Source organism: Poromitra crassiceps (assembly GCF_964638095.1).
Source record: "Poromitra crassiceps genome assembly, chromosome: 9".
In the NCBI taxonomy this organism is placed as follows: domain Eukaryota; kingdom Metazoa; phylum Chordata; class Actinopteri; order Beryciformes; family Melamphaidae; genus Poromitra; species Poromitra crassiceps.
Genome location: NC_139630.1, coordinates 20,652,128 through 20,677,127, shown reverse-complemented (window position 1 = coordinate 20,677,127; position 25,000 = coordinate 20,652,128). Strand labels below are relative to the sequence as shown.

The 25,000-nt window shown below is 43.4% G+C and overlaps 1 protein-coding gene across 1 annotated transcript in view; it reads right to left on the bottom strand.

Annotated features, from left to right (window-relative positions):
- The window catches only part of LOC310782428 (exostosin-1), a gene marked incomplete at both ends in the record, with an annotated part of 539,881 nt that overhangs the window by 11,087 nt on the left and 503,794 nt on the right, over positions 1-25,000 (bottom strand). Inside the window, one exon of the mRNA XM_083643088.1 lies at positions 7,125-7,285. Coding sequence (XP_083499214.1) covers positions 7,125-7,285 — 161 coding nt within the window. The remainder of the gene's footprint in view (positions 1-7,124; positions 7,286-25,000) is intronic.

The following is a 25,000-nucleotide window of genomic DNA, read 5'->3' as shown; positions in this document are numbered from 1 at the left end:
ATGCCTAAATAAGGTCAGACAGTGTTGCAAATACCTGAACGTTTATTCCATCATTTACAGCTTACAAGTTATGCATTATGTACATATGAAGTTAGTTCTCATATGCTAATAGCTAAGCCCCATAATATGCTAGCTTCCTACATAGCTTCACCCATGGTTAGAATGCTTAGCTATTACCTGTGACACGGAGCTATATACCTTCCTCAAACAGCCTATGCTTCTACACATGGTGTTGTATTTGATTGGCTGCTGCTAATAATATCTAACAATATCCTCAGACCATCGTCATCTGACATAACTCACATGTCCTGCATCATGTGGATCATCATGGATAACATTGACCTTCTGCGACCCAAATGCTTGATATTAGAATAGAATCACTTGTCCCAATGGTTGAAGGTTAGCAAGTCTTTTTCCATAACCATATGACCATATATAACCATGTTTTGCTGTTGGAAACACCACACATTATTATAAAGTGTTACCAAAAAATCTTGTTAAAATCCTTAAAATGACATCTAACCTATACAAACCTCTATGACTATGCAAATATATTTAATCTCAAACGTTTTCCTGCTGGAAACAAGATGTCTCCTACTTTAAACATTAAATCCATTCTCAGTGATGTGCACTGGAGGCTTCAAGTTTCCACATCACACGTGTGTAAGTTGAATATTGGTCAGGAATTGGCTTCCAAAGTATTTGTGATGTCACAAGTCATGCTCTTAGACCCGCCCCCGAAACTTGTTCTTCTTAGTTCTTGTGTCAATAGAATACAATTCAATACAATTCAACTCAACTCAATACTCCAATGCTCTATTTTGTTCTGTTCTATTGTATTCTAGTCTATTCTACCTCATGCTTGTGTATTGTGTTGTGTATGGGTGATGCAGTATGTGTTGTGTATTGTGTTGTGTATGGTTGATGCAGTATGTGTTGTGTTGTGTTGTGTTGTGTATTGTGTTGTGTATGGTTGATGCAGTTTGTGTTGTGTTGTGTATGGGTGATGCAGTATGTGTTGTGTTGTGTTGTGTTGTGTATTGTGTTGTGTATGGTTGATGCAGTATGTATTGTGTTGTGTATGGGTGATGCAGTATGTGTAGTGTATTGTGTTGTGTATGGGTGATGCAGTATGTGTTGTGTTGTGTATTGTGTTGTGTATGGGTGATGCAGTATGTGTGGTGTTGTGTTGTGTTGTGTATTGTGTTGTGTATGGGTGATGCAGTATGTGTTGTGTTGTGTTGTGTTGTGTTGTATATTGTGTTGTGTATGGGTGATGCAGTATGTGTTGTGTTGTGTATTGTGTTGTGTATGGGTGATGCAGTATGTGTTGTGTTGTGTATTGTGTATGGGTGATGATGCAGTATGTGTTGTGTTGTGTATTGTGTTGTGTATTGTGTTGTGTATGGGTGATGCAGTATGTGTTGTGTTGTGTGTTGTGTATTGTGTTGTGTATGGGTGATACAGTATGTGTTGTGTTGTGTATGGGTGATACAGTATGTGTTGTGTTGTGTGTTGTTGTGTTGTGTATTGTGTTGTGTATGGGTGATGCAGTATGTGTTGTGTATTGTGGTGTGTATGGGTGATACAGTATGTTGTGTGTTGTTGTGTTGTGTATTGTGTTGTGTATTGTGTTGTGTATGGGTGATGCAGTATGTGTTGTGTATTGTGTTGTGTATGGGTGATACAGTATGTGTTGTGTTGTGTGTTGTTGTGTTGTGTTGTGTATTGTGTTGTGTTGTGTATTGTGTTGTGTATGGGTGATGCAGTATGTGTTGTGTGTTGTGTATTGTGTTGTGTATGGGTGATGCAGTATGTGTTGGGTTGTGTGTTGTTGTGTTGTGTATTGTGTTGTGTTGTGTATTGTGTTGTGTATGGGTGATGCAGTATGTGTTGGGTTGTGTGTTGTGTATTGTGTTGTGTTGTGTATTGTGTTGTGTATGGGTGATGCAGTATGTGTTGTGTTGTGTATTGTGTTGTGTATGGGTGATGCAGTATGTGTTGCACTATCAGTAACCTGGGAGCACTTGATCACTGTCAACACTTTTACCTCCCTGCCAAGGTCTACCACCAGCCATCTCTCTCTCTGTTTCTCACTCTCTTCTTCTCTCTCTCTCCGTTTCTCTCTCTGTTTCTGTTTCTCCCCCCCCCCTCTCTCTCTCTCTCTCTCCCCCTCTCTCTCTCACACACCAACATATACACACATTCATGGATACATGTGCACATACACACAAATGCACACATTTCTGTCTTAATCGGTATTTCCTCGGCCCTTCTACCTCTTCTCTCCTACCCCTCTCTCTCTCTGTCTCTCTCTCTCCATCTGTCTCTCTCTAGTTGGGTTTCCATCCAAATGTATCGCAAATTTTAATCGAATTTTCAGTGAATACAATTTCATTCAATTCTAGACATGAGTCGCCTTGAACTTAATATTCCAGTCTTCTTCTGTTTACCACGGCAGGTATTGTGCTGTGTATTTACCATTATTTACCGTGTGTAGCCCTATTGTGTGGAGGCTACACGGCATGTCATGTTTTGCAGTGATCAAGGCAAACTGTGTGGTTTTTGAATGGAGAGACAACGGAATATCGCTTCATCTGTTTCCACTGCACTTATCGCATTTTGCTTTTAACGATGCACCCGACTTTTCCACCTCCCTCAAGCGTGAAAACTTTTTTGCGATATTTGGAGGTTTTTGCGAATTTTGCAGTGTTTCCTCTCAGTTCTTTTGATGCGCAAATTGAAATTTTGCATTAAAACAGGTGGATGGAAACCCGACTTCTGTCTGTCTGTCTGTCTGTCTCTCTCAGACTCTGCAGACAGACAGGTGGTTTATACCGTCTAAACAACAACATGAGTAAAGAGGCGCATGGCGCGTGCGGAATAGAACAATGAGAGCTGCTTATCTGCATGACAACATGCTTCAGATGCCTCCTGAGAGCAACACGCATTCAATTTACCGCTCTGCTTCCTACTCGACTTTGCCTCTTTTGGTGTTTTTGACAATCTCTTTATGAGATAATGGAGGTGGAGAAACATTATATTCTCCTGTTTCCTCTTCTATGAGCCAGCGTGAACGCTGAGAGATGACTTCTAATGTGGTCCGCGTCTTGTTGAGTGCGTGTGAACTATTCCAGCTAAGCTTCAATAAATCAACTAGACAGCGAGCGCACCACAAAGCCGGATGGGTGTGCCGCCTACAGGTTTAGTTGCATGCCTTGTTCATTCAGATCAATCATGATGCTGTGTTCCAAGTTTTAGAATCAGAATCAGAATCACTTTTATTGCCACAGTATGATGCAAGTTACATACGAGGAATTTGTCTTACTGTCTGTATGCAGCGTAGCGGTCACATCAATATACAGAGATAAGAAGTAGGAAGATAACTAAAGACAATCACAAAGTTGCAAGTGCAATCAAATCGAGTAAATATAAATATATAGCGATCCTCAACAAACAGTTTACAGTTCCCCAGTGTCCTGACAATCACACACATGTTCTTTATCAAGCATTATGCTACGTACAATACAATGAATGATGTATAGTGGTAAATAAACTGGAGGACCTCAGTGATCAGCATAAGGCAACCATCCACCAATATCCACCTTACTTCTAGCTGCCATGATGCCTTATGTGAAATATGGATGCTTCTTCCGGTGTCATCCTCCCAGCCGCCAAATCAATTGCACCAAATCAAAGGCTGATTTGGTGCAATAATCAGAATGTCGTGTATTATAACATTCCACCTGAAACATGTATTAATCACTGTATTCACTTCAGTCAGCAGCACCGCACCAGTGTGTGCCTTTCATCCCCTCATCTCGCCGCTGTGCCAAATGCGGACACACACAGGCAGCCTGTCACCATGGATTCTCTACTTAATTCTAACCCATTTCTGCCATTAAAAATTCTCTGTTCTTCTCCCCCGGCTCCGCTTTTGCACAACACTCGTCTTTCTGCTAGGTGGCGTCAGGGCCGTAGCTAGCTATGAGGACGGGGAGGTCCGGACCTCCCCTAATATTTCAGCCTGCCAAAAAAAAAAAAAAAAAAAAAAATTTTTTTTTTTTTTTTTTTTTGCAGGCCAGGCCAGGCCACTCACTGAACAGCAGGCCAGGCGCCGCCTACTGGTTTACTAGTGGTTTTATTACTTTATTCAGGTTTAAAGTGGGTGCATCTCATTGTAAAATTGGACTTGGCCCAAATTGGGCTTCAAATGGCCCAAATCAGGCTTCAAACGGCCCAAATCTGGCTTTAAACGACCCAAATAGGGCTTCAAACGGCCCAAATCTGGCTTCAAACGGCCCAAATTGGGCTTCAAACGGCCCAAATTGAGCTTCAAATGCCCCAAATGAGAGCTGAGCAGGTGGTGACATGAAAGAGAATATACTGAATAATGACATCACAACAGTATAATCCTAATGTTGATTTAAAATGATATATTACTCTAAATATGGCTTAAAAAGGGGGAAAAAAAAGCTCAATTCTTTTTTCGGCGGCGCCCTAACGGGCGCCGCCGAATCCGCCTCCCCTTGCTGGACCTCCCCTATTTCGGAACCCTGGCTACGGCCCTGGGTGGCGTTGCTTCAAAGTTTTCCACTTGCTGCGGAGGTTTTGCCACAGCTTATCGAACCCTTTCTCCCTCATTTTCTGCTCCTTTTCCAAAGGAGAAGATGGGTCACATGACGTGCAAATGCGGAAAATGTGTTTCCATTACACTTTTGCGATAAACTGCTATATCGACACGTCTGAAAAACCACCTCATGAGAGCGCAAAAACTTTTTGCGATATTTGGGAGGTTTTTCAAAATTTACGTGTTTCCATTAGGCTACCCAATTTTTATTGCGATATTTAGATTTTGCAAAATTTTGATTTCTGAGGGTAAATGGAAACACAGCTACAGACGCAACATACTGTAGCCCGTAGATCTCCATCAAGTGAGCAACAATCTCCCAGTTTGACTTCCGGTTTAGCGATTTTAAACCTAAACCCCCGTAGCGCGTCCAGCTTGGCAAACATCTCGTCGATAAATGTCCCGAGTTGTTCAAAGAGCAATGTGGTAGAGGATGTGATAAATAAAATGATTACATTCCCTCAAATAAGTCGCCAAACAATTGTATTTATTGTGACAAGCAACTTTTCCCCCCAGTGTCGGAGTTTTAAGGAGGAAATGCGCCAGCTGCAACAATCAGTCACGTTCTAAACCGGAGTTTGCACCCATCATTATTTTACATTCAGAAATAAGGTGGATAAAGAAAATTTAATTTAACTTCCTGGAAAAAAATTATTTATGGTTTTAAAAGACACAGATTTGAAAAGAATGTAAACTCTATTCTGCGAATAAAAAGACGAGTAAATTCAGTAAAGATTGAGTTTCATACCTAAAGCCAATTCATAGTCAAGTTCACGTCTTAACTTGATATCTGCCATATACTGCAACAGTGTTTTAAGAGCATTCTCTTGTTCTTCTCAAAACAAGATTAAATTGTCTAAAATCAAGAAGACCCCCACCCCCACCCTCTGAAATAAGCGAAATAATTTGCCACCTGGGTAACACAATTCTTCCTATATGCAAAGTACTTTCTACTCAATATTATTATTATAGACTTATTGTACTAAATACAAGATATTTCCACTTGCTAAGATTTCAGTTTTTGCAGTGTAGCCATGGTCAGAGTAAGGCAGCACATCAGAAAGCAAACCCCACTGCTGCTACTGGTGTCTCAGGTTACTACCATATGATGAACACCCTCTCCCAATGGCAAAACACACACACACACACACACACACACACACACACACACACACACACACACACACACACACACACACACACACACACACACTCACACACTCACACACTCACACACACACACACACACACACACACACACACACACACACACTCACACACATACACACACACATGATGATCTCCAGCCCAAACAATGGCATAGGTCGATTGTTCAGGCTTGTCTCATCAACCCGTGAGAGGTTTATTGGTCTGGTTCCTCTAGGTGGAGACAAATTGGCTGCCTGCCCGCCTGCTGTCATTTTACTTTGGATTATTTTGTGAGACAGTAAGTTAACCAGTCCCTCCAGGAAATGGCGATTTTGCAATCACAATAATGAATGCAATTTCAGCCATTTTCGGCAATATTTGTGGGGGCCTGCAATCGTTCAATATTCCTGCGATTTATCCAGAAAAAAAATTGTTTTGGGGAAAGTTACCATTATGTAGTAGTTCGGAAAACCCCCCCTCAACGTGCATTTTTTTTGCCAGTTCCCGCGATATTCCTCTAACTATGGCTAAAAAACATCCAAAAAAGTTGCTTCCTTGCAGCACCCCCTACTTAAAAAGACTTCCAGGGGCCCAAACAGCATAAACCGATGTGCTTTATCGGATAAAAGCCGTTATCGGATTATGATAAATCTGATAAACACACCTTCTGCCTAATCATCAGTTTTAGTGCTTGGCCCAATCTTAATGTCCATTCATGGACTTTGAGGTGAGTTCCTGCTCCTTACTAAAGCGCATGTAAACGCGTAAACCAGATTATTGACATTACCCGATTATGGGATTCATGTAAAACGTGAAACATGTGTGTGTAAAACATAAATGTAAAACATGCATGTAAACGCACTGGATAAATGATGCTTGAAAATGAGTGATCAGAGAGGCAACTGACATACACATGTGATTCCCTGCCTACCAACACGAGGGTCGCAGTAAGTCTACTGTATAAGGCTACTGTATGTGTACTGGTCGCTGCACTAGCGCCTCCTCTGGTCGGTCGGGCGCCTGTTCAGGGCGGAAGGGAACTGGTGGAAATAGTGTGATCCTCCCACGTGCTACGTCCTGCCGGTGAAGCTCCCCGCTGTCAGGTGAAAAGAAGCGGCTGGCAACTGCACATGTATCGGAGGAAGCATGATGCTAGTTTACGGCTCTCCCCAGATCGGCAGGGGGGGTGGAGCAGCGACCGGGGCAGCATGGGGGAATTGACCAAGTACAATTGGGGAGAAAAATGGGGGGGAAATGGGAGAAAATAATAATAATAATAATAATAATAAGCATCTGGCATATGCGCGAGTTCACACAGCTGCAGAGCATGTGGGCCTGTTTGTACCTGTGGTAGAACGCTGCCCCCGTGAGGACCATGGAGTAGTCGTTGGTCCACTTGGAGGTGTAGCCCCAGCGGGACCTGGAAGCGTCCCAGTAGTGACTCCGGGCCGGGTAGCCTACGATCCGCTCCGGGAAACTCTGCCAGACAATAAAGGCAAAATCCACCTTGCAGGAGAGGCAGGTGAGAGAGGTAGAGGGGAGAGAGGTAAAGAGGAGGGAGGGAGGTGATGAGACAAGTTGATTAGGAATAGGTTAAGAGATTAAAAAACAACAGCATACTATAGGTTGCCACCAAAAAAACTGCTTATTCAGAATAGGTTAATAAAAAGTCCTGGTCACCCTCGCTCATGGATTTGCCTAGCTTATGAATTTGTCTTATTCATGTTATTATAAGTGGGTGGAGCTTATGGGTAGTTAGGTTGACATTGGAGTCTTTAAAACGGAATTCCGGGTCGGAGTTCACTCGCTCTCTGAACCCAATCCAAAGATGACGATTGCTGTGCGCTATAACCAAGTCAATAGGTTACCAAGGTTTCCCATTTTAAATATGAATGGGAAAGACGAAGCGCTGGTGCACCAAGCAGCGAGCTGGGCGAGAGATGAGCCAGCTCATCAGGTGAGCTTCACCCCACTCCCTTCAGTCTGACAGCTTCCACGCCTAAACTTGTTGGAAGCCTAGATGAACAAGTGCCTAAAGATAATGGGAAATAACGCTCAGAGTTGAGGTTGCCATGAGAAAAGAAGAGTATGGTATCTCAAGGCCATGGCACACCAATCAAACATTCTCCAACAAACACCAACAAACACGAACAGACAATTGTCTGTGAATGTTGGCAGATGTTGGAGATTGTTTGAAAGCATGGCACACCGACCAAACATATTCAGCACAACAGTTGTTCTAATTTCAGCCAAATGGTGGCGGTAATGCAACAATAACTATGCCAACTGCCGTAAAACACCAAAGAAGAAGAAGCTGACCAAATGCGATTAGCGATTATGGTGGACAATATTGCGATTTGCGATTGTGATTGCGATATAATAAACAAGAGGTATCTAGGGATGTGCCGGCATGAGTTTTTTGACGGTATGATTGGACAAAAATGCCACGGTTTCACGTATCACAGACTAAAATACATGAAATATGTTACAATTTAAAATATATTAAAACTAAATAAATAAAACAATTTGAAATAAAATTATCTTTACAAAAAAATAAAACATTTTGAGACATTTGCCTGTCCCAAACATGTAAAAAAGAAACACCAGAAAAATATAAACTGCACTGTGTTACAGGCAGCACATAGAAGATGGCTCAGACTGGCAAAGTTAGTTACATGTCTGTCCAGTAATACAATGATATACCCAGTTTATTTATTTTGTAGCAACAGATGGCCTTAAACGCCACACTCACGTGACGCTTCTTGAGAGAGTGGTGAGGTAACGTGCTTCTTTCTGCAGACTTTGTCGAGGGACCATGAAGGCGTCATGTGACAGGCTAATGCTAGTTGAAGCCTGGAGGTGCTGCTGATGGCAGCCGACAGTGTTTTGCTATCAACCTTGTTAATCTCGCTATATTCTTCATCACAGCGGGTCATTACCCACTGTGCACTTAATCGTGCACTAGTTCTGCATAAGCACCTGCACCTCTGTCCTTATTTTACTGACGTTCACTAATCACACGGCTGTTTACATGCGTTTCTGAACGGCTAGCTAGTTATTAGCATAGCTCGCTGTTAGCGATCATGGATGTTCTCCCTCTGCCTCTCGGTAAGATATAATGACGTAACCGTGCTGCGCATAACATTACTTATTTGCGGGAGTGCATGGGATAAGTCTCCCGCTAGTGTTGATGCCCAGTGTGATGGCACATGGCAGAGAAACGTGTGTTTGCTGCGTCGCGTGTAACGTTAGTTTAGAGGAGGCTCTGACCAGACGACCGCAAACAGCGAACACCGAACAAGCACGGATTGAACATGTTGAATCCGGCGAACATCACAGAACATCGTCGAACACAAACAGACAAGGACAGACAGCTATGGCACACCAAACAAACATTTGTCTTTGTTCGTGTTTGTTCGTGTTTGTTCGTGTTTGTTTGAGAATGTTCGTTTGGTGTGCCATGGGCTTTAGGCCGACATGTATAAAACACAATGCTATTTAGTCTGCGTAGCCAATAGGGATGGGCATTTCTAGCAAAAACACTATTCGAAATTCGCTGGCCAAAGTCGACTTTTAATCGAAATTCGAAAAAAAAAAAAAATGTAAAAAAAAAATGTTTTTTTTTTTTTTTTTTTTTTTTTTTGTGAGTGAAATGTTGCATTGTCTCCCCTGATTCTAAGTATAGTCGAATCGCTTGGTTTGAGCAAGTAAAACAATTTTTATAAGCATTTTAAGCTAGGTTTATGGAAAAATGAATGGCGGATGAAATCCCATGAAGAGGGAGAGGTTGCTTATAAAAATTGTTTTACTTGCTCAAACCAAGCGATTCAACTATACTTAGAATCAGGGGAGACAATGCAACATTTCACTCACCAATTTTTTTTTTTTTTTTTTTTTTTTTTTTCAATAAACGAATTTCGACTTTCAATAATAAAAGTCGACCTTGATAATAACAACGATTATTCGAAAATTCGAAATTCGATGCCCATCCCTAGTAGCCAAGCCGCCTCTTCAATGGTTGCTCTACCACTAAACTTCACTAATAATATAATATCATATATAATAATATAATATCATATATAATAATATAATATCATATATAATAGCATCATTTCAGCAGCACCACACACACATCTGAAAGGTTCCCCACCAAAGTTTAAAGCTTAAAGCAGGACTAAACCCCAAAACTTTTTTTCAGCTTTTAACCAATACTATGACTTTGGGGGTGATGTGTGAAGAATTATGGTCAAAATTTCCACATTTGAGACCAAATTGTTACCATTGTACCATTTGTATCATTTTCAGCACCATAAGTTCTCTCTATGGGTTTAAACCTGCTTTTTTTGTGTGCTCTCAAATGAATGGGAGATTTGGTACATCGTGACGTCATGGTGGTATTTGCGCGTGCCCCATTCATGTGAATTTTTTTTCCCCCCATGTGATTATTACTGTAGTTCATGCTAGGGATGTTCATTTTGAAATTTTTTTTTTTTTTTTTTTAACAAAATGAATGCCTATGGCAGAAAATACGAAAGACAACGTGTTCTCCTCAATGAACTCTTTATTTCAATGTGTCTCCTCTCCAACACTGCTGTCCCCGGCGCATGCCGGTGTGAATTTCTCATGTTTAAAACAGTTTTGTTGGCACAAAGGCCCGTGCCCAGCCAGAAAACTAGAGACTATATGAAGCTCCACCTCACGTTAGTCGGCTGTGCAATGGAGTGGGGCGAGGAGGAACGATTTCCACCCAAACCTAGTCCAAAAAAAAAAAAAAAAAAAAATTTTTTTTTTTTTTTTTAATAATTAAAAAATCGATCCAAATGCCACAGGATCGATTCCAATCCTTAACGATCGATTATCGATTTTCGATAATTGATGAACATCCCTAGTTCACGCGGTGCGAGCCCTTTAAGAGCAATGCATCCATGGGTAATGCCTACTGTGGCTAATATTAGCTGCTAGTTAGTTATGTTACATGGCAGTAAAACACCACTGAATGACCAAATTGATATAACTTTTAACCATTTCGAGTAACACTGTTTCTATACGGATCACCAGCGTTAGTTTGTTGTTTATAACGTGGCTATATTCATAACGTTTCTATCTATCTCGGATACAATGAAAATACTGGGAGGCGGGCCATAGCGTCTCTGTCGATTTGATTTGACAGTTCTGGGCACTGGCGTTGGCGTTGGCCAATCCTGGCGTGTTCCACCCCCAATCGATTGTGTTCTGGCACAAAGCGAGTGGGTTTCAGGACGAAACAATCTCGAGCCATTTACGTTATCTTTACAGCACAATATTCCTGGAATGCAAGTTTAACTAAACCGTTACATGTCCTCTGACTGCATTCTACATCAAATGAAGACATTACGGGTTGTTTTATTTTGTATGTTACATACTTATTGGCCAAGTTATGTTAGTTTATGGGGGAGGAATTCTGCCAGCTAAAGAATCGAGTATCTTGCCTGCAGAGTTTTCAAATCAAGCAGCATGCCGTTCTGCCAGAAATCTGGGGGTTTAGTCCTGCTTTAAATGACATGCATTAACACATCCATATCCACACAGTAGTCCTGCTTTAAATGACATGCATTAACACATCCATATCCACACAGTAGAGACATGCATTAACACATCCATATCCACACAGTAGAGACATGCATTAACACATCCATATCCACACAGTAGAGACATGCATTAACACATCCATATCCACACAGTAGAGACATGCATTAACACATCCATATCCACACAGTAGAGACATGCATTAACACATCCATATCCACACAGTAGAGACATGCATTAACACATCCATATCCACACAGTAGAGACATGCATTAACACATCCATATCCACACAGTAGAGACATGCATTAACACATCCATATCCACACAGTAGAGACATGCATTAACACATCCATATCCACACAGTAGAGACATGCATTAACACATCCATATCCACACAGTAGAACTGGATCTTTAAATGACATGCATTAACACATCCATATCCACACAGTAGAACTGGATCTTTAAATGACATGCATTAACACATCCATATCCACACAGTAGAACTGGATCTTTAAATGACATGCATTAACACATCCATATCCACACAGTAGTACTGGATTTGCCAATCGAAGTAGAAGTACTGGAGAATGGGATTGGATCCAGAATATGTACACCTCTAGTTAAAATTCAGTATGACACTATCCTGCCCAGATGGTGGTCAATCTGTGAGATTATGTTTTATTGGCAGATGCCTCTGGCCCCCCTCCCGTTCAGACACATTTCCACCTGACCGGTAAACGGTCGGACCAATCACAACCGTTTATCTAATATGGGGCGGGTTTGATACGATGACCGACAGAGGTGCGCCATTGAGGCATTTCCATTTCACGTTAATTTAAATTCAAATCCGCGTTTCATTGCTCTGATTGGCTGTAGGTCTATCCAGTTGCGTCCAGAGGCCTTTTGGTCTGTGCCCGTTGATAACACCCCGTGGAAATCAACATTGAACTGAGAGTTTCCAGACCCAATGCATTGTGAATAGACCCTTTTCACAGCAGCCATGTTGTGTGTCAAAGCAGGGTAAACACAAATACAATGAATGAGGCCCCTGGCACTGGTTCCAGTGGTTCCACCTAAATGAATGGCGATTAATGTTATTGGTTATATTGGTTATAACTGTGTTTACCCTGCTTTGACACACAGCATGGCTGCTGTGAAAAGGGGGTCCATGGTCTAGCGATATCAAGCTAGCGTCACCACCTCTAACACGGCAAAACTGGGGTCAAATCCGATCAGAACCATGCCTCCCCCCCGGGTCTCTCGCCTGCTCCCTCTCAGCTTCCGACGCTCTCCATAAAGAGCGTGCGGCGCCCCCCGGTGTCCTGGAGGAGAAGAGTGTGAGCTACCTAAGAGGCTCTTCTGAATTCCAAAACACCACTGAGACAAGCAGGCAGAATAAGGGGCTCAGCACATAATGAAATAAATTGGTAACACACACACACACACACACACACACACACACACACACACACACACACACACACACACACACACACACACACACACACACACACACACACACACAGCCTTGCTTCTGGTGCCAAGGGAGAAAATTAATGAGTGGGGTAGTGGAGGTAGAGAGGCAGAGGAGAGTGGATGTTCTTTAGCGATAGCTCGCGGCTTCTGTCATGATCCACGTGAGCCATTTGTAAAACGCCGGCGCTAAGCCCGGAGACAGGCTGGAGATGCCACTCTCAATGTAGCTCCTGATGAACGCATGTGTTAGCTGTGTGTGTGTGTGTGTGTGTGTGTGTGTGTGTGTGTGTGTGTGAGTGAGTGAGTGTGTGTGTGCGTGCTTGTGTGCGTGCGTGAATGTGAGTGAGTGAGTGTGTGTGTGCGTGCGTGTGTGTGCGGTGCATGCGTGTGTGTGTGTGTGCGCGTGCGTACGTGTGTGTGTGTGTGCGTGCGTGAATGTGTGTGTGAGTGTGTGTGTGTGTGCGTGCGTGCTTGTGTGCGTGCGTGAATGTGAGTGAGTGTGTGTGCGTGTGTGTGTGTGTGTGTGTGCGTGTGAGAGAGTGAGAAAAGGAGCCGTGTCAGACGACTCCACAGCTGAGCTGAGAGGATTAATGATATCATGCAAATATAATTTTGTCTTCAGAGATTAAAAGGCTCTTCATAATGTGGCGTGTGTGTGTGTGAATGTGTACGTGTATGTGTGTATGTGTGTATGTATGTGTGTATGTGTGTGTATGTGTATGTGTGGGAGTGTGTATGTGTGTGTGTGTGTGTGTGTGTGTGTGTGTGTATGTGTGTGTGTGGGAGTGTGTGTGTGTGTGTGTGTGTGTGTGTGTGGGAGTCTGTGAGTGTGTGTGTGTGTGTGTGAGTGAGTGTGAGTGTGAGTGTGAGTGTGAGTGTGCGTGTGCGTGTGCGTGTGCGTGTGCGTGTGCGTGTGTGTGTGTGTGTGTGCATAGCCTACTAGAGAGAGAAATAGAGAGAGTGACAGAACCACTCATAATCTGTCTGTCTTCATTACGGCTCTATAACAGCTTTGGTGTGATGGCTCTAAAACAACTTTAGTGTGATCGGGGATTGACGAAAAGATGAAGATGGAAATGTCAGCCCGTCCTCACAAGGAAAGAGACAACATTGGTCTATTTTCAAGGTGGTTAAAACGACAGATGTTAATGCATGCAACCTCTTGTGGTCGTGTGAGTAAGTGCAGGCGTGCAGTGCATACGCCAGAGTCGGGAGCTGTAACCAGGGAGTGGTGGCGGCCTCTGGTGGTCTTTAACGTAACGAACGACAGACTGATATTGAAATAGCTCGCTGACACTGAGAGTGGCACCTAAGGATCGGATTGGCTGACCAGCAGCCTCTCATTTTTACGAGAGACCCCGGTACTGTACATGTCCTGACGTGTTCCGTTTAAAAAAAAATCTGAAGAAACAAGTAGCAAATAACTTACATTGATAAGAACAGAAGGCCAATAGGTTGTTCCATTGCAAAATCAGCGCACAGCAATCTGCCATTTTGGCCTGAAGGAGACACCTCTGATTGGCTGTCATGGTAATGTTGTTGCCCTATTTGCCAAGGAGACGTTTTTTCCCCCCCAGGCCAAAATCGCGGCAGCGTTGTTGTCAAAGAGATTTCGACTCTTGAGTTACACCTCTCAGCGTCGTTCCTGCCCAGCTTCAGCGGAACCAGAATTGTAAACCGGATATGTTCCACATTTTTATCATTCCTCCGTTGAAACGCCGATTCGAGTTGTGTAGGCTAACTAGTCACCACGAAGGCTGATGCCGCATATTTCATCCACGTTTTGTTTTAAAACATTCATGTACTATGTAACCTTTTAGTCACCTCATGTTATCAGGAAGATCTTTCTGGCGCACATGCAGATTCTGTTTCCTGCCATTGCACATTGGGCATTGGTCCCGCCCCCAGATCCCGAAAACCTCCCCAACGGCTCCAGACTAGTGAAACTGGAGAGATCCCCGGAATGAGGGAAGATGGTGGAGCTTTCCCACATGGTCAGACCCAATGTCAGCACGCTGAATCACAACATGGTCAGACCCAATGTCAGCACGCTGAATCACAAGTCAGCATTTCCAGGTTTTGCCAGAGGAAATCCCCCGGCTCCAATAATGTCATGGCAGAAGTCCGGCTCTCTGCGTGCATTGGTGCATCATTCAAAATTCAAGATTCAAGATTCAAGATTTTTATTGTCACTCCGTAGTATCACGTGTGAAATTCTTGTGCTGTAGACTCCGTTAAAACATAGTGCAAATAACAGTATAACAGTGCAAAATGACAGGGCATATAGATGCAGAAAAACAAGAGAAACAACAAGCAATAACAGTAAACTTTTCCTTTTCTTTTCTAGCATAGACACCTTAAAACATGATTAAACATTCTGTTTGCACAGTTGCAAATAACATAGGCATAATTATCATATGTAATGGTAGCAGCTACTACATGATTGTTTATTTGTGTGTGTTAAGGAGTCTCGTGGCCTGCGGGAAGAAACTGTCCACAGACAGCATTCTCACATAGGTGTCCTTCCCCTCCAGGTGCGAGAGGGCGGTGTGGAGTACGTGTGCTACTGCATCCACTGTGCTCCTGTTGGGGCGGTATGCAAGTTGGAGCGGGTCGTGGTCCGGGGGGAGTAGTAGGGAGAGGGGTAGGGGAGGAGGGGTAGGAGAGGGGTAGGGGAGGAGGGGTAGGAGAGGAGGGGGGGAGGTGGGGGTGGGGGGGAGAGGTGGCGGAGAGGGGGTGGAGAGGAGGGGGGAGAGGTGGCGGAGAGGGGGAGGAGAGGTGGTGGGGGGGGAGAGGTGGCGGAGAGGGGGAGGAGAGGAGGGGGGTGGGGTGGCGGAGAGGGGGAGGAGAGGTGGGGGGGGGGAGAGGTGGCGGAGAGGGGGAGGAGAGGAGGGAGGGGGGGGGTGGCGGAGAGGGGGAGGAGAGGAGGGGGAGCGCTCTAGGTAGAATGCGTTGAGTTCGTCCGGCACGGTGGGTGTTATGTTTGGGTTTTGTTGTTTTTCCCCTTTGAAGTCTGTAGCAGCATGGAGTCCACTCCACAGATGTCTGGGGTTGTTAGAGTCCAGTTTGGACTCCAGCTGCTTTCCGTATTCTCTCCGTGCTTCTTTGATTGAGACTCTGAGGGCGTATCGTGTCTGCTTGTATTCTTCAGGCGTTCCGGACTTGAAGGCGGTGGTCCTGGCGTGAAGGGCAGCCCGAACATCACTGGGTTTCTGATTTGGCATTATTTTGATTATTTTTGTTGGGACTATGTCCTCGGTGCATTTTTTTGTACCGCCCACGAGTTCCATCACGCAAATACAGAGGTCCATGGTTGATCAATTCATATGTCTGTCACACATTTTGTCTTGGTCCTTAACCAGAGTTGTCCACAGGACTGTGAGACTATGAAGATGTCCGACCACTGCGATTTTGGCCATTTAGTTGGATCCGAGGCCCATCCTGATGCCAAAGCCATGCAGAACTGAAGCTTGAGGCAGCTCAAGCTGATCTGACGCTTAACCGGTCACACCAGGAGCAGTCTCTTTTCCTCAGCGCCGGGCCCCTCCCCCCTCACAAACTGTGTTGACTTCATGCCTGGCAGCAGCTCAGGATCAGCGCGCAGCACGCTTGGAAAATAGAACAGAAGCTGAAATTATCGGTTCAGCGTGGCTTTGGCGTGGCGTCAGCGTGGCGTCAGTGTGGCGTCAGTGTGGCATGCGGCTGGTGTGAACGGACTCGCCTGTTAACTCATTGAGTGCCAGCCACTTTTGGAAAATGGATGCTCCCAGTGCCAGCCCTTTCAGAGCGTTTTCAGTGATTTCTCGAGGCCCACAGAATATTGTGTGATATTACTATGTAAACAGCGAACACGCCCGAAGAACGTTGAGACTCTATTGTATCATCAGCAAAAAAAAGTTTATTGATATCATTTTCCGTTCTTTAGTTATCAGCCGGAGAAGATAGGTTGATTTCACCAAAAACAGACGTTTCCATTTAGAAGCTGAGATAATGAGCCTTTTGTGAAATGAAGCATTTCAAGCAAATCACTGACTCTGAAGCTAACATTTTCTGACCTGAAACATCTGAACAGTAATTTCCTTCAATAAAACAGCACCCCCACCCCCCTCAACTCCAAACTCCTCCTCCGTGGGAGTGTCTCTGGTGGCTCTGCTCGCTCTGCTGCGTGTGTCAGGCGAGTCCCAGCTTTTTCACAGCGTTCCGCCGTTTTTGTCGCCGGCTCCCAGCGCTTCCAGCTGAGAATAATGTAACTTTTCAGAAAGACGCTGGTGTCGGCAACTAATCATGTCATGTGGAGGGGCTATCGCAGCGGAGACGGAGGGGCTCAATTGTGGCAGCAGATTGGCTGCTGTTCACAGGCACAGCTCACCTTTCTCTAATCTGGAGAGCACTGTCGCCACCTAATGGGTCCGTAAAATAGCTTATACACATTCGACATCGCCCATATTTTTACAGGAGATGCATCTGGCTTTGATCCACGTCCCACCGTCAAAAAACGCAATTGACGACTTTAGTCGTCATTGGCACTCTACGTTACTATTTGAATTGACGACGATAGTCGTCATTGGCACTCAATGAGTTTAACAAGGATGCTGAAATTAAACTGTGTGGCTTTGGCGTGGGATTGGCCTATGGTGTGAATGTGCACTGACAGTGAGTACCGGTCAGGAAATCTCACCCATTGCAAAGAGTTCACTTATTTGTGTTTAAAAGCTCACCTAAACCTGCCTTTTTTGGGAAAACTATTAAAATACGTGGAGTCTAGATCTCCCACATTCCTATGACAGCTGAACCGCTAGCTGTCACTTCATTCCAGTTTGGCTCCGCCCATGAAAATACGTGATCTCTGTTTGCAAACACACAAGGGGCGTTTTGGGGGACATTGAAAATCGGTATGAGAATGTGTTGGAGATGTGTGTGTGTGTGTGTGGGGGGGGGGGAGGTGAGTTTGGGGTTGTAGAGAGATAGAGAGAGAGAGAGAGAGAGAGAGAGAGAGAGAGAGAGAGAGAGAGATGCATAATTGCTTTTTCAAGGCCAAGATTGATCCAGGGAGCAGAGAGGCGACCCGGCAATAGATCTGTTACAAATCTCTCTTGACATTTGGATTTCACGTGTTGAATGTTATGAGAGCAAACGGAGCTCTGCCATATTTTAGCGTTTAGGGGTTTGTTGTCCAGTTTGATGCGAGAACCCGTGTTTTCAATCTCTGTGAAATGCGATGCCACTGTCACATTTGTAACTAGTTCCATCTGATGTCAGTGTTACAGTTATTAGCTTTGAAGGTGTTTATCTGACCTACCATTATCATCAATTTGGCCTCCTTATCGTCTAAGGCAGGGCTATTCAACTCATGGATGAGTTCCCCCCCCCCCCCAAATAAATAAATAAATAAATTAAACCTCAATTACTTATTACACCCGACTGGTTGTTTTTCAGATGTGATCTAGCTAAAGTGAACTAAGCAAGTCAGATCCACTATAAATGTTTTTCAGGAGATGCTGTGATGTAGCCACAAGAAAGGTGCAATATTAATGTTTTTCAGGAGATGGCGCTGTGATGTAGCTAATCAAGAAAGATGCATTATAAATGGTGTTTCAGGAGATGTGTGATGTTGCTAGCTATAGGTTCTAAACAAGAAATATGGTTCAAATGTTTACAGTAGTTTTCCTTTCTTGCTGCATTACAAGGTTACAATGCTGTGAGACGGAGCTAAACACAAAAGATGCAATATTAATAGTTTTTCATGAGATACTCAGTATTTAATACTGTGCTAGGTTCTAAACAAGAAACAATGTTTACAGTTGTTTTCCTTTCCTGATGCACTATCAATGTTTACTGTAGTGTAGCTAAGAATTATATTTCAAATAGCTGACATGTTGTACTTAGTTTTGTTTCAAATGTGTTTACTTTTGGGGCTTTAACACAGCTTTTGTTGCACAGAAATTAAGCACTTTTAAATGAAAATTAAGCTACTTTTGCAATGTAGTGAAAAACAAGTTTTGAAAATATGGTGGTGCGTTGTGTCAAGTGTACATATAATGGGATTAATACCTCAGGGAACGGTCCGGCCCCCGGCCCCTTAGTTTTCTGACAATGTGGCTCCGCCCCAATCCAACCATAAATGGAAATGCCAATTACGCATGACACATAAATGAGCCTGATTATCAATTAAACAGGGAAAGTGCATGTAGGTGTGTGTGTGCAGTTAGTTGTTCTTTTAGTTAGTCCTTAGTAGGGATGCTAAGCACAGTTTGATAAATGAGCCCCCTGGTGTTGGGATCACGTCATAACAAGCTTATTAAGTGAAACGTTGGGAATTTGTCATGCCTTCACCATGGTACTTAGTTTGTATGCTTTGTAATCCCAAGACTGTCCCTGCTTCATCCGATGACTGGGCAGTTGAAGACTGGGCAGTTGAATAGAGAATCTTCGTTTTTTTCCCCACAATCTTTTATTTTGTAATTTTCAGAACATCAACAAACAAAAACAAACAAACTCAGATACGAGAAAAGAAAGGAACAAATGAAGAAAAAAACAGAAAAAAACATACTGTATATCTATATACATTATACTGTATTTTTGTTTGTTTTGACCTCTCTTATCTCTCTTACCATGTCCCAGGACTGGCTCTCCTATCTTTTTGATCTTGTTTATCTTTTTACTGTCTCTTTATTTTAGTATTTGATCATGCTTTTTATCTGTACTTTGTTATTTGAATGTACAACTGGAAGCTGCTGTACAAGAGAATTTCCCTCTGGATTAATAAAGTATTTATCTATCGATCTATCGACAATCCAATATCAATGTGGTGCCACCAGCCGCACATGGTGCCTACGTGCCCGCAAAAGACGCTATGTATGGGATCTCATGCCCCCAACCTTGTCAAGGTAGGTCAGAAACGGGTCCCAAATAGTTTGAAATCTCTTAAGTGAGTTGGTCTTCAGGTACCCGAGTCTCTCCATCTGTATCACAGAGATCATGTCCGCCAACCACAGTTGAAAAGAAGGTGGAGAGGGGGACTTCCATTTCTGCAGAATGAGTTTCTTGGCAACAATTGTCCCCTGTGTCAGATATTCTTGCACAGCTGTCGGGAAGTCGAGAGAGGACTCCGAGCAGCCAAAGATGGCGAGTTCTGCCTCCGGCTGAAGGGTTATTTTGTAGGCCTTAGAGTACAGATCAAATTTTGGCCGGCAGGGTTAACCTGGGGAGTGGCGTTATACAATGTAACATGCTTTGTCACCTAACGAGCGACAAAAGTCCCCCCCCCCATTCATATGAAAACGATATGAAACGTCCTGTTGAAACTGTCATGTTCTCTCCTGCACATTTTCATTGACTTGACATATAATATATATATATATATATATATATATATATATATATATATATATATATATATATATATATATATATATATATATATATATATATACACACACACACTTCATCTCCTTTCAATAAATCCCCTCACTATATTTCAAGGCCAATTAGAGAGATGGCTTACAGAGCAAATATCCACTCCATCTCTCTCTCTCTCAATATCTAAACATTTCCTTCTCATTTCATCAAACCACCGCAAGCCCATAAGAGTTGAGTTGTACAAACTCTGTCTGTAAATTGTAGCTCCATAAAGTGTAGTTTGGAATCACGCTAGCGTAGAAAAGGTGAACGCGGCTCCAATCAATAAGACATCAGAGTTGAAAGATATATTGGATCTCTCGGGCTCACAATCCATTATGGATCCCATCTTTTACTCTCTGAAAGGCTTAAGAGAAGGTCGCTGCTTGTAAGGACTCTACAAGTAGGAGCACTGATTTAGCATCACAGATTAGGCTAGTTCCACTTTTTACTTCCTGACTTTAAATGTTCCAAACTCTGTATTTGGGTAAATGGGTCATTTTATGGGAAAAGTGGCCCTAGCTAGGGATAAAAAGGTCAGAGAGAGTATTGTGGCTCTAGGTTGCGTAGCACTCACCTATCCCAAATTCGAAACCTCCCAAACTGACCAATATACCAACCAAAATACACCAGATTGTTATCAATTGTGCATAGCGCCCATGCTGATATAGAGTATGCAGTTTAACACATTTCCACTGTCTACATATCATATCAGACTTGGCCCAGTAATTCGGTGTATCTCAACCATTTATTAAGCTAGCGAAGATACCTTCTTTACACAAGCCTAATGTGATGCGAGAGGAACATAATCTTAAATTAAGTGGATTTGAAAGTACAAAGGTGCCATCATGTTCAGTCAGTGATCACACAGAGCAAAGCAATCGCTCAAGATCGGACAGTTTTCTTTTGTCAGACGCTGCCAGCATCTCCACACACCTCCACCTGCACACTCTGCTCTGCTAAGGTGTCAAAGTCTTGATTAAAAAAAGGATAGAAACAGCATTAGCTCTCCTGACACTGCTTTAGTCAATTCACTGCTTTCTCATTTGTTCTTAAACAAGTGTCAGTGCAACAAACCGCTGGGGTATTTCCCCCGCATCTGCTCTGTTCAGCGTGATGTGAAACTTTAATTAAAGAGGTGCGCTCTGTTTTGACAGACTAATGATCAGTATGAGAGAGGTGCACACAGAGAGGTGAGACAGACATGCAGACAGAGAGGTGAGACAGACATGCAGACAGAGAGGTGAGACAGACATGCAGACAGAGAGGTGAGACAGACATGCAGACAGAGAGGTGAGACAGACATGCAGACAGAGAGGTGAGACAGACATGCAGATAGAGAGGTGAGACAGACATGCAGATAGAGAGGTGAGACAGACATGCAGATAGAGAGGTGAGACAGACATGCAGATAGAGAGGTGAGACAGACATGCAGACAGAGAGGTGAGACAGACATGCAGATAGAGAGGTGAGACAGACAGAGAGGTGAGACAGACATGCAGATAGAGAGGTGAGACAGACATGCAGACAGAGAGGTGAGACAGACATGCAGATAGAGAGGTGAGACAGACATGCAGACAGAGAGGTGAGACAGACATGCAGACAGAGAGGTGAGACAGACATGCAGACAGAGAGGTGAGACAGACATGCAGACAGAGAGGTGAGACAGACAGAGAGGTGAGACAGACATGCAGATAGAGAGGTGAGACAGACAGAGAGGTGAGACAGACATGCAGATAGAGAGGTGAGACAGACATGCAGATAGAGAGGTGAGACAGACAGAGAGGTGAGACAGACAGAGAGGTGAGACAGACATGCAGATAGAGAGGTGAGACAGACATGCAGATAGAGAGGTGAGACAGACAGAGAGGTGAGACAGACATGCAGATAGAGAGGTGAGACAGACATGCAGATAGAGAGGTGAGACAGACATGCAGACAGAGAGGTGAGACAGACATGCAGATAGAGAGGTGAGACAGACAGAGAGGTGAGACAGACATGCAGATAGAGAGGTGAGACAGACATGCAGATAGAGAGGTGAGACAGACAGAGAGGTGAGACAGACATGCAGATAGAGAGGTGAGACAGACAGAGAGGTGAGACAGACATGCAGATAGAGAGGTGAGACAGACAGAGAGGTGAGACAGACATGCAGATAGAGAGGTGAGACAGACATGCAGATAGAGAGGTGAGACAGACAGAGAGGTGAGACAGACATGCAGATAGAGAGGTGAGACAGACATGCAGACAGAGAGGTGAGACAGACAGAGAGGTGAGACAGACAGAGAGGTGAGACAGATAGAGAGATGCACACAGAGAGGTGAGACAGACAGACTGAAATAAATACGCGCAGCCATCAAATTCAATTGAATCGTCTAAATTCTCAAGAACAGATCAATATCAGCAGTTAGCATGCTAGGCTAACGACAGATCAAACAGAGACCATGCTTTGATACAATCCTTTGACATGACCCGGATGTGGGAATGGCGGGGCAGAGTTCAGAGCTCAGAGCAGTCGATCTGTAGCTAATAGCATACGAAACACCGCTAATAATATCTGATTTCCAGATTATGGACGATATATTTGAATTCGACGGCCACGCATATTTATTTGAGCTGGTCCGGAATAACGTTATATGGATTACAAGGAGCTGCTACCAATGTGACGGACAGCAGAGTGAACCAAGGTAAATAACGCTATATCGTTCATTTTCTGTCATTGCATCTATGATATAATAATATGTGCCGCTGCATATCAGAAAATAAGATATTTACAAGATGTAAATACAAGCATTTCAGATGCCCCGTTTTCCTTGTTTTCAAGTCGCAGTTCAAAACAAATGATCGTTCAATGCAAGGGAATCAAACCGGACTCATCAGGGTGACTTAAAAATCATATTTAAAGCTGGAAATAAGGTCCAGGTTGTACAAAACTGGAATTCTCCTTTAAGACATGTGGAGTAATCCAAGTTTAGCTGCATTATTGAAGTGTGTTGTAGACAGGTTATACATCTTAATCGTAGTATGACGTCCTATCAGAGTTTTCGCAGCATTTTGCGACACGTATGGCAGTCAAACCGCTTGACGACGCACGCTGTAGCTTGAGCTTCCAACAAGTGTTATGCAATTTGTTTACAGAAGAAAAGATGGCTGCCAGCAGTAAAAAGAAGTCCCAACATGTTGTCCCTAACACGCTAGAAACATGACAGAAGAAAAGATGGCTGCCAGCGGTAAAAAGAAGTCCCAACATGTTGTCCCTAACACGCTAGAAACATGACAGAAGAAAAGATGGCTGCCGGCGGTAAAAAGAAGTCCCAACATGTTGTCCCTAACACGCTAGAAACATGACAGAAGAAAAGATGGCTGCCGGCGGTAAAAAGAAGTCCCAACATGTTGTCCCTAACACGCTAGAAACATGACAGAAGAAAAGATGGCTGCCGGTGGCAAAAATAAGTCCCAACATGTTGTCCCTAACACGGTAGTCTCACAGGAGCCAGCCGTAGATATGATCTACGTCTGGAACACAACTCGGAAAAGTGGTTAACGCCCGCCCCCCCCCAAATGCCTGACAGACATACTGTACACTATGAATTGACCAACCACAGACGGCATGCCAGACCTCCCTAACAGCCTAACTGCCTAACTATGCCTTTAAAGTTTAAAGGCACAGTTATGCAATTTTGTCTCGTCTGATTTATCATGTACCGTTTGAGCAGCTCTGCCAAATGAGTTTGTGTAACTAAAACTACAATCTGCTAAAACCATTCCATTTCCCTCTGGCAGTGATACAACATTTTATAAAGCATTAATGCAGTCTTCTGAGTACTTGGGCTTACATGAGAAGGACAGTGAAGTGGTGGGTGAAAATATACAGCGCCTTGCAACTTTCTCAATTAATTCAAAATGCATTTACTCAGGATTTTTATCTAGAGATCTTCCTATTTAGGAAAGTGAAAACATTAGTCACTAATGTTTTAGTTAGTGTATGCATTCAACCCCCTTGATCCGTTTGCCACAATAGCAACACATTTGTTTGCCATTTCTTATCAGCTGTTACTCAGATGTCTAGATTGTATTTAGCGGTTCATTTAAGGGTGACATTAGATTACAGTTTTTGTAGTTTGAGAAAATATTAACCATCCCTTTCGCATCAATATAGTCGAAAATATACGGCAGAAGGTGCCGTTTCAGTGGGTTTTTCCATTTACTCTGGGAGTTATTGGAGAAATTGGACAGGGACAACTCATAAATGTTTAATCTTCTGTATCTTTACAAAGCGCGACGAGAGGGTGGATTTTTCTCTGAAACTTCAAAACTGGACTCTAATGTCATCTATAAATAAATGAACCATATATTCCATCCTGCGCTGAATGGAATAGTTCACAAAACGGAACATTCTGTCATCATCTCATCTCATACCAGTGTAAACACAGGTGAAGTTAGTCCATATGGAAATTAATGAATGTGAGTCCTCATGAGTCCTGAGTGGTAGCGAGTAGGTTGGTTAAACTCACTCCTCCAGTATAAAGACACATTAATAAACTCCGCCAAGGGAGCTAGCACTCTTGGTGCAGTGGTTAGCGTGTCCGCCTTGCAAGCCAAAGGTCGCAGTTCGAATCCACCTCTGGGCAAGCCCTAAACATGGGTCGCTTGCTGCAATTACCATCAACCACAACGCCATTACACATATAACACACAGGGAGGTTGCCGGCACAACTCCATAGCTGCCTTCTTCAAAACAACTGAAGTCAGTGGGGACCTGTTCTTCACAGTTCCAAAA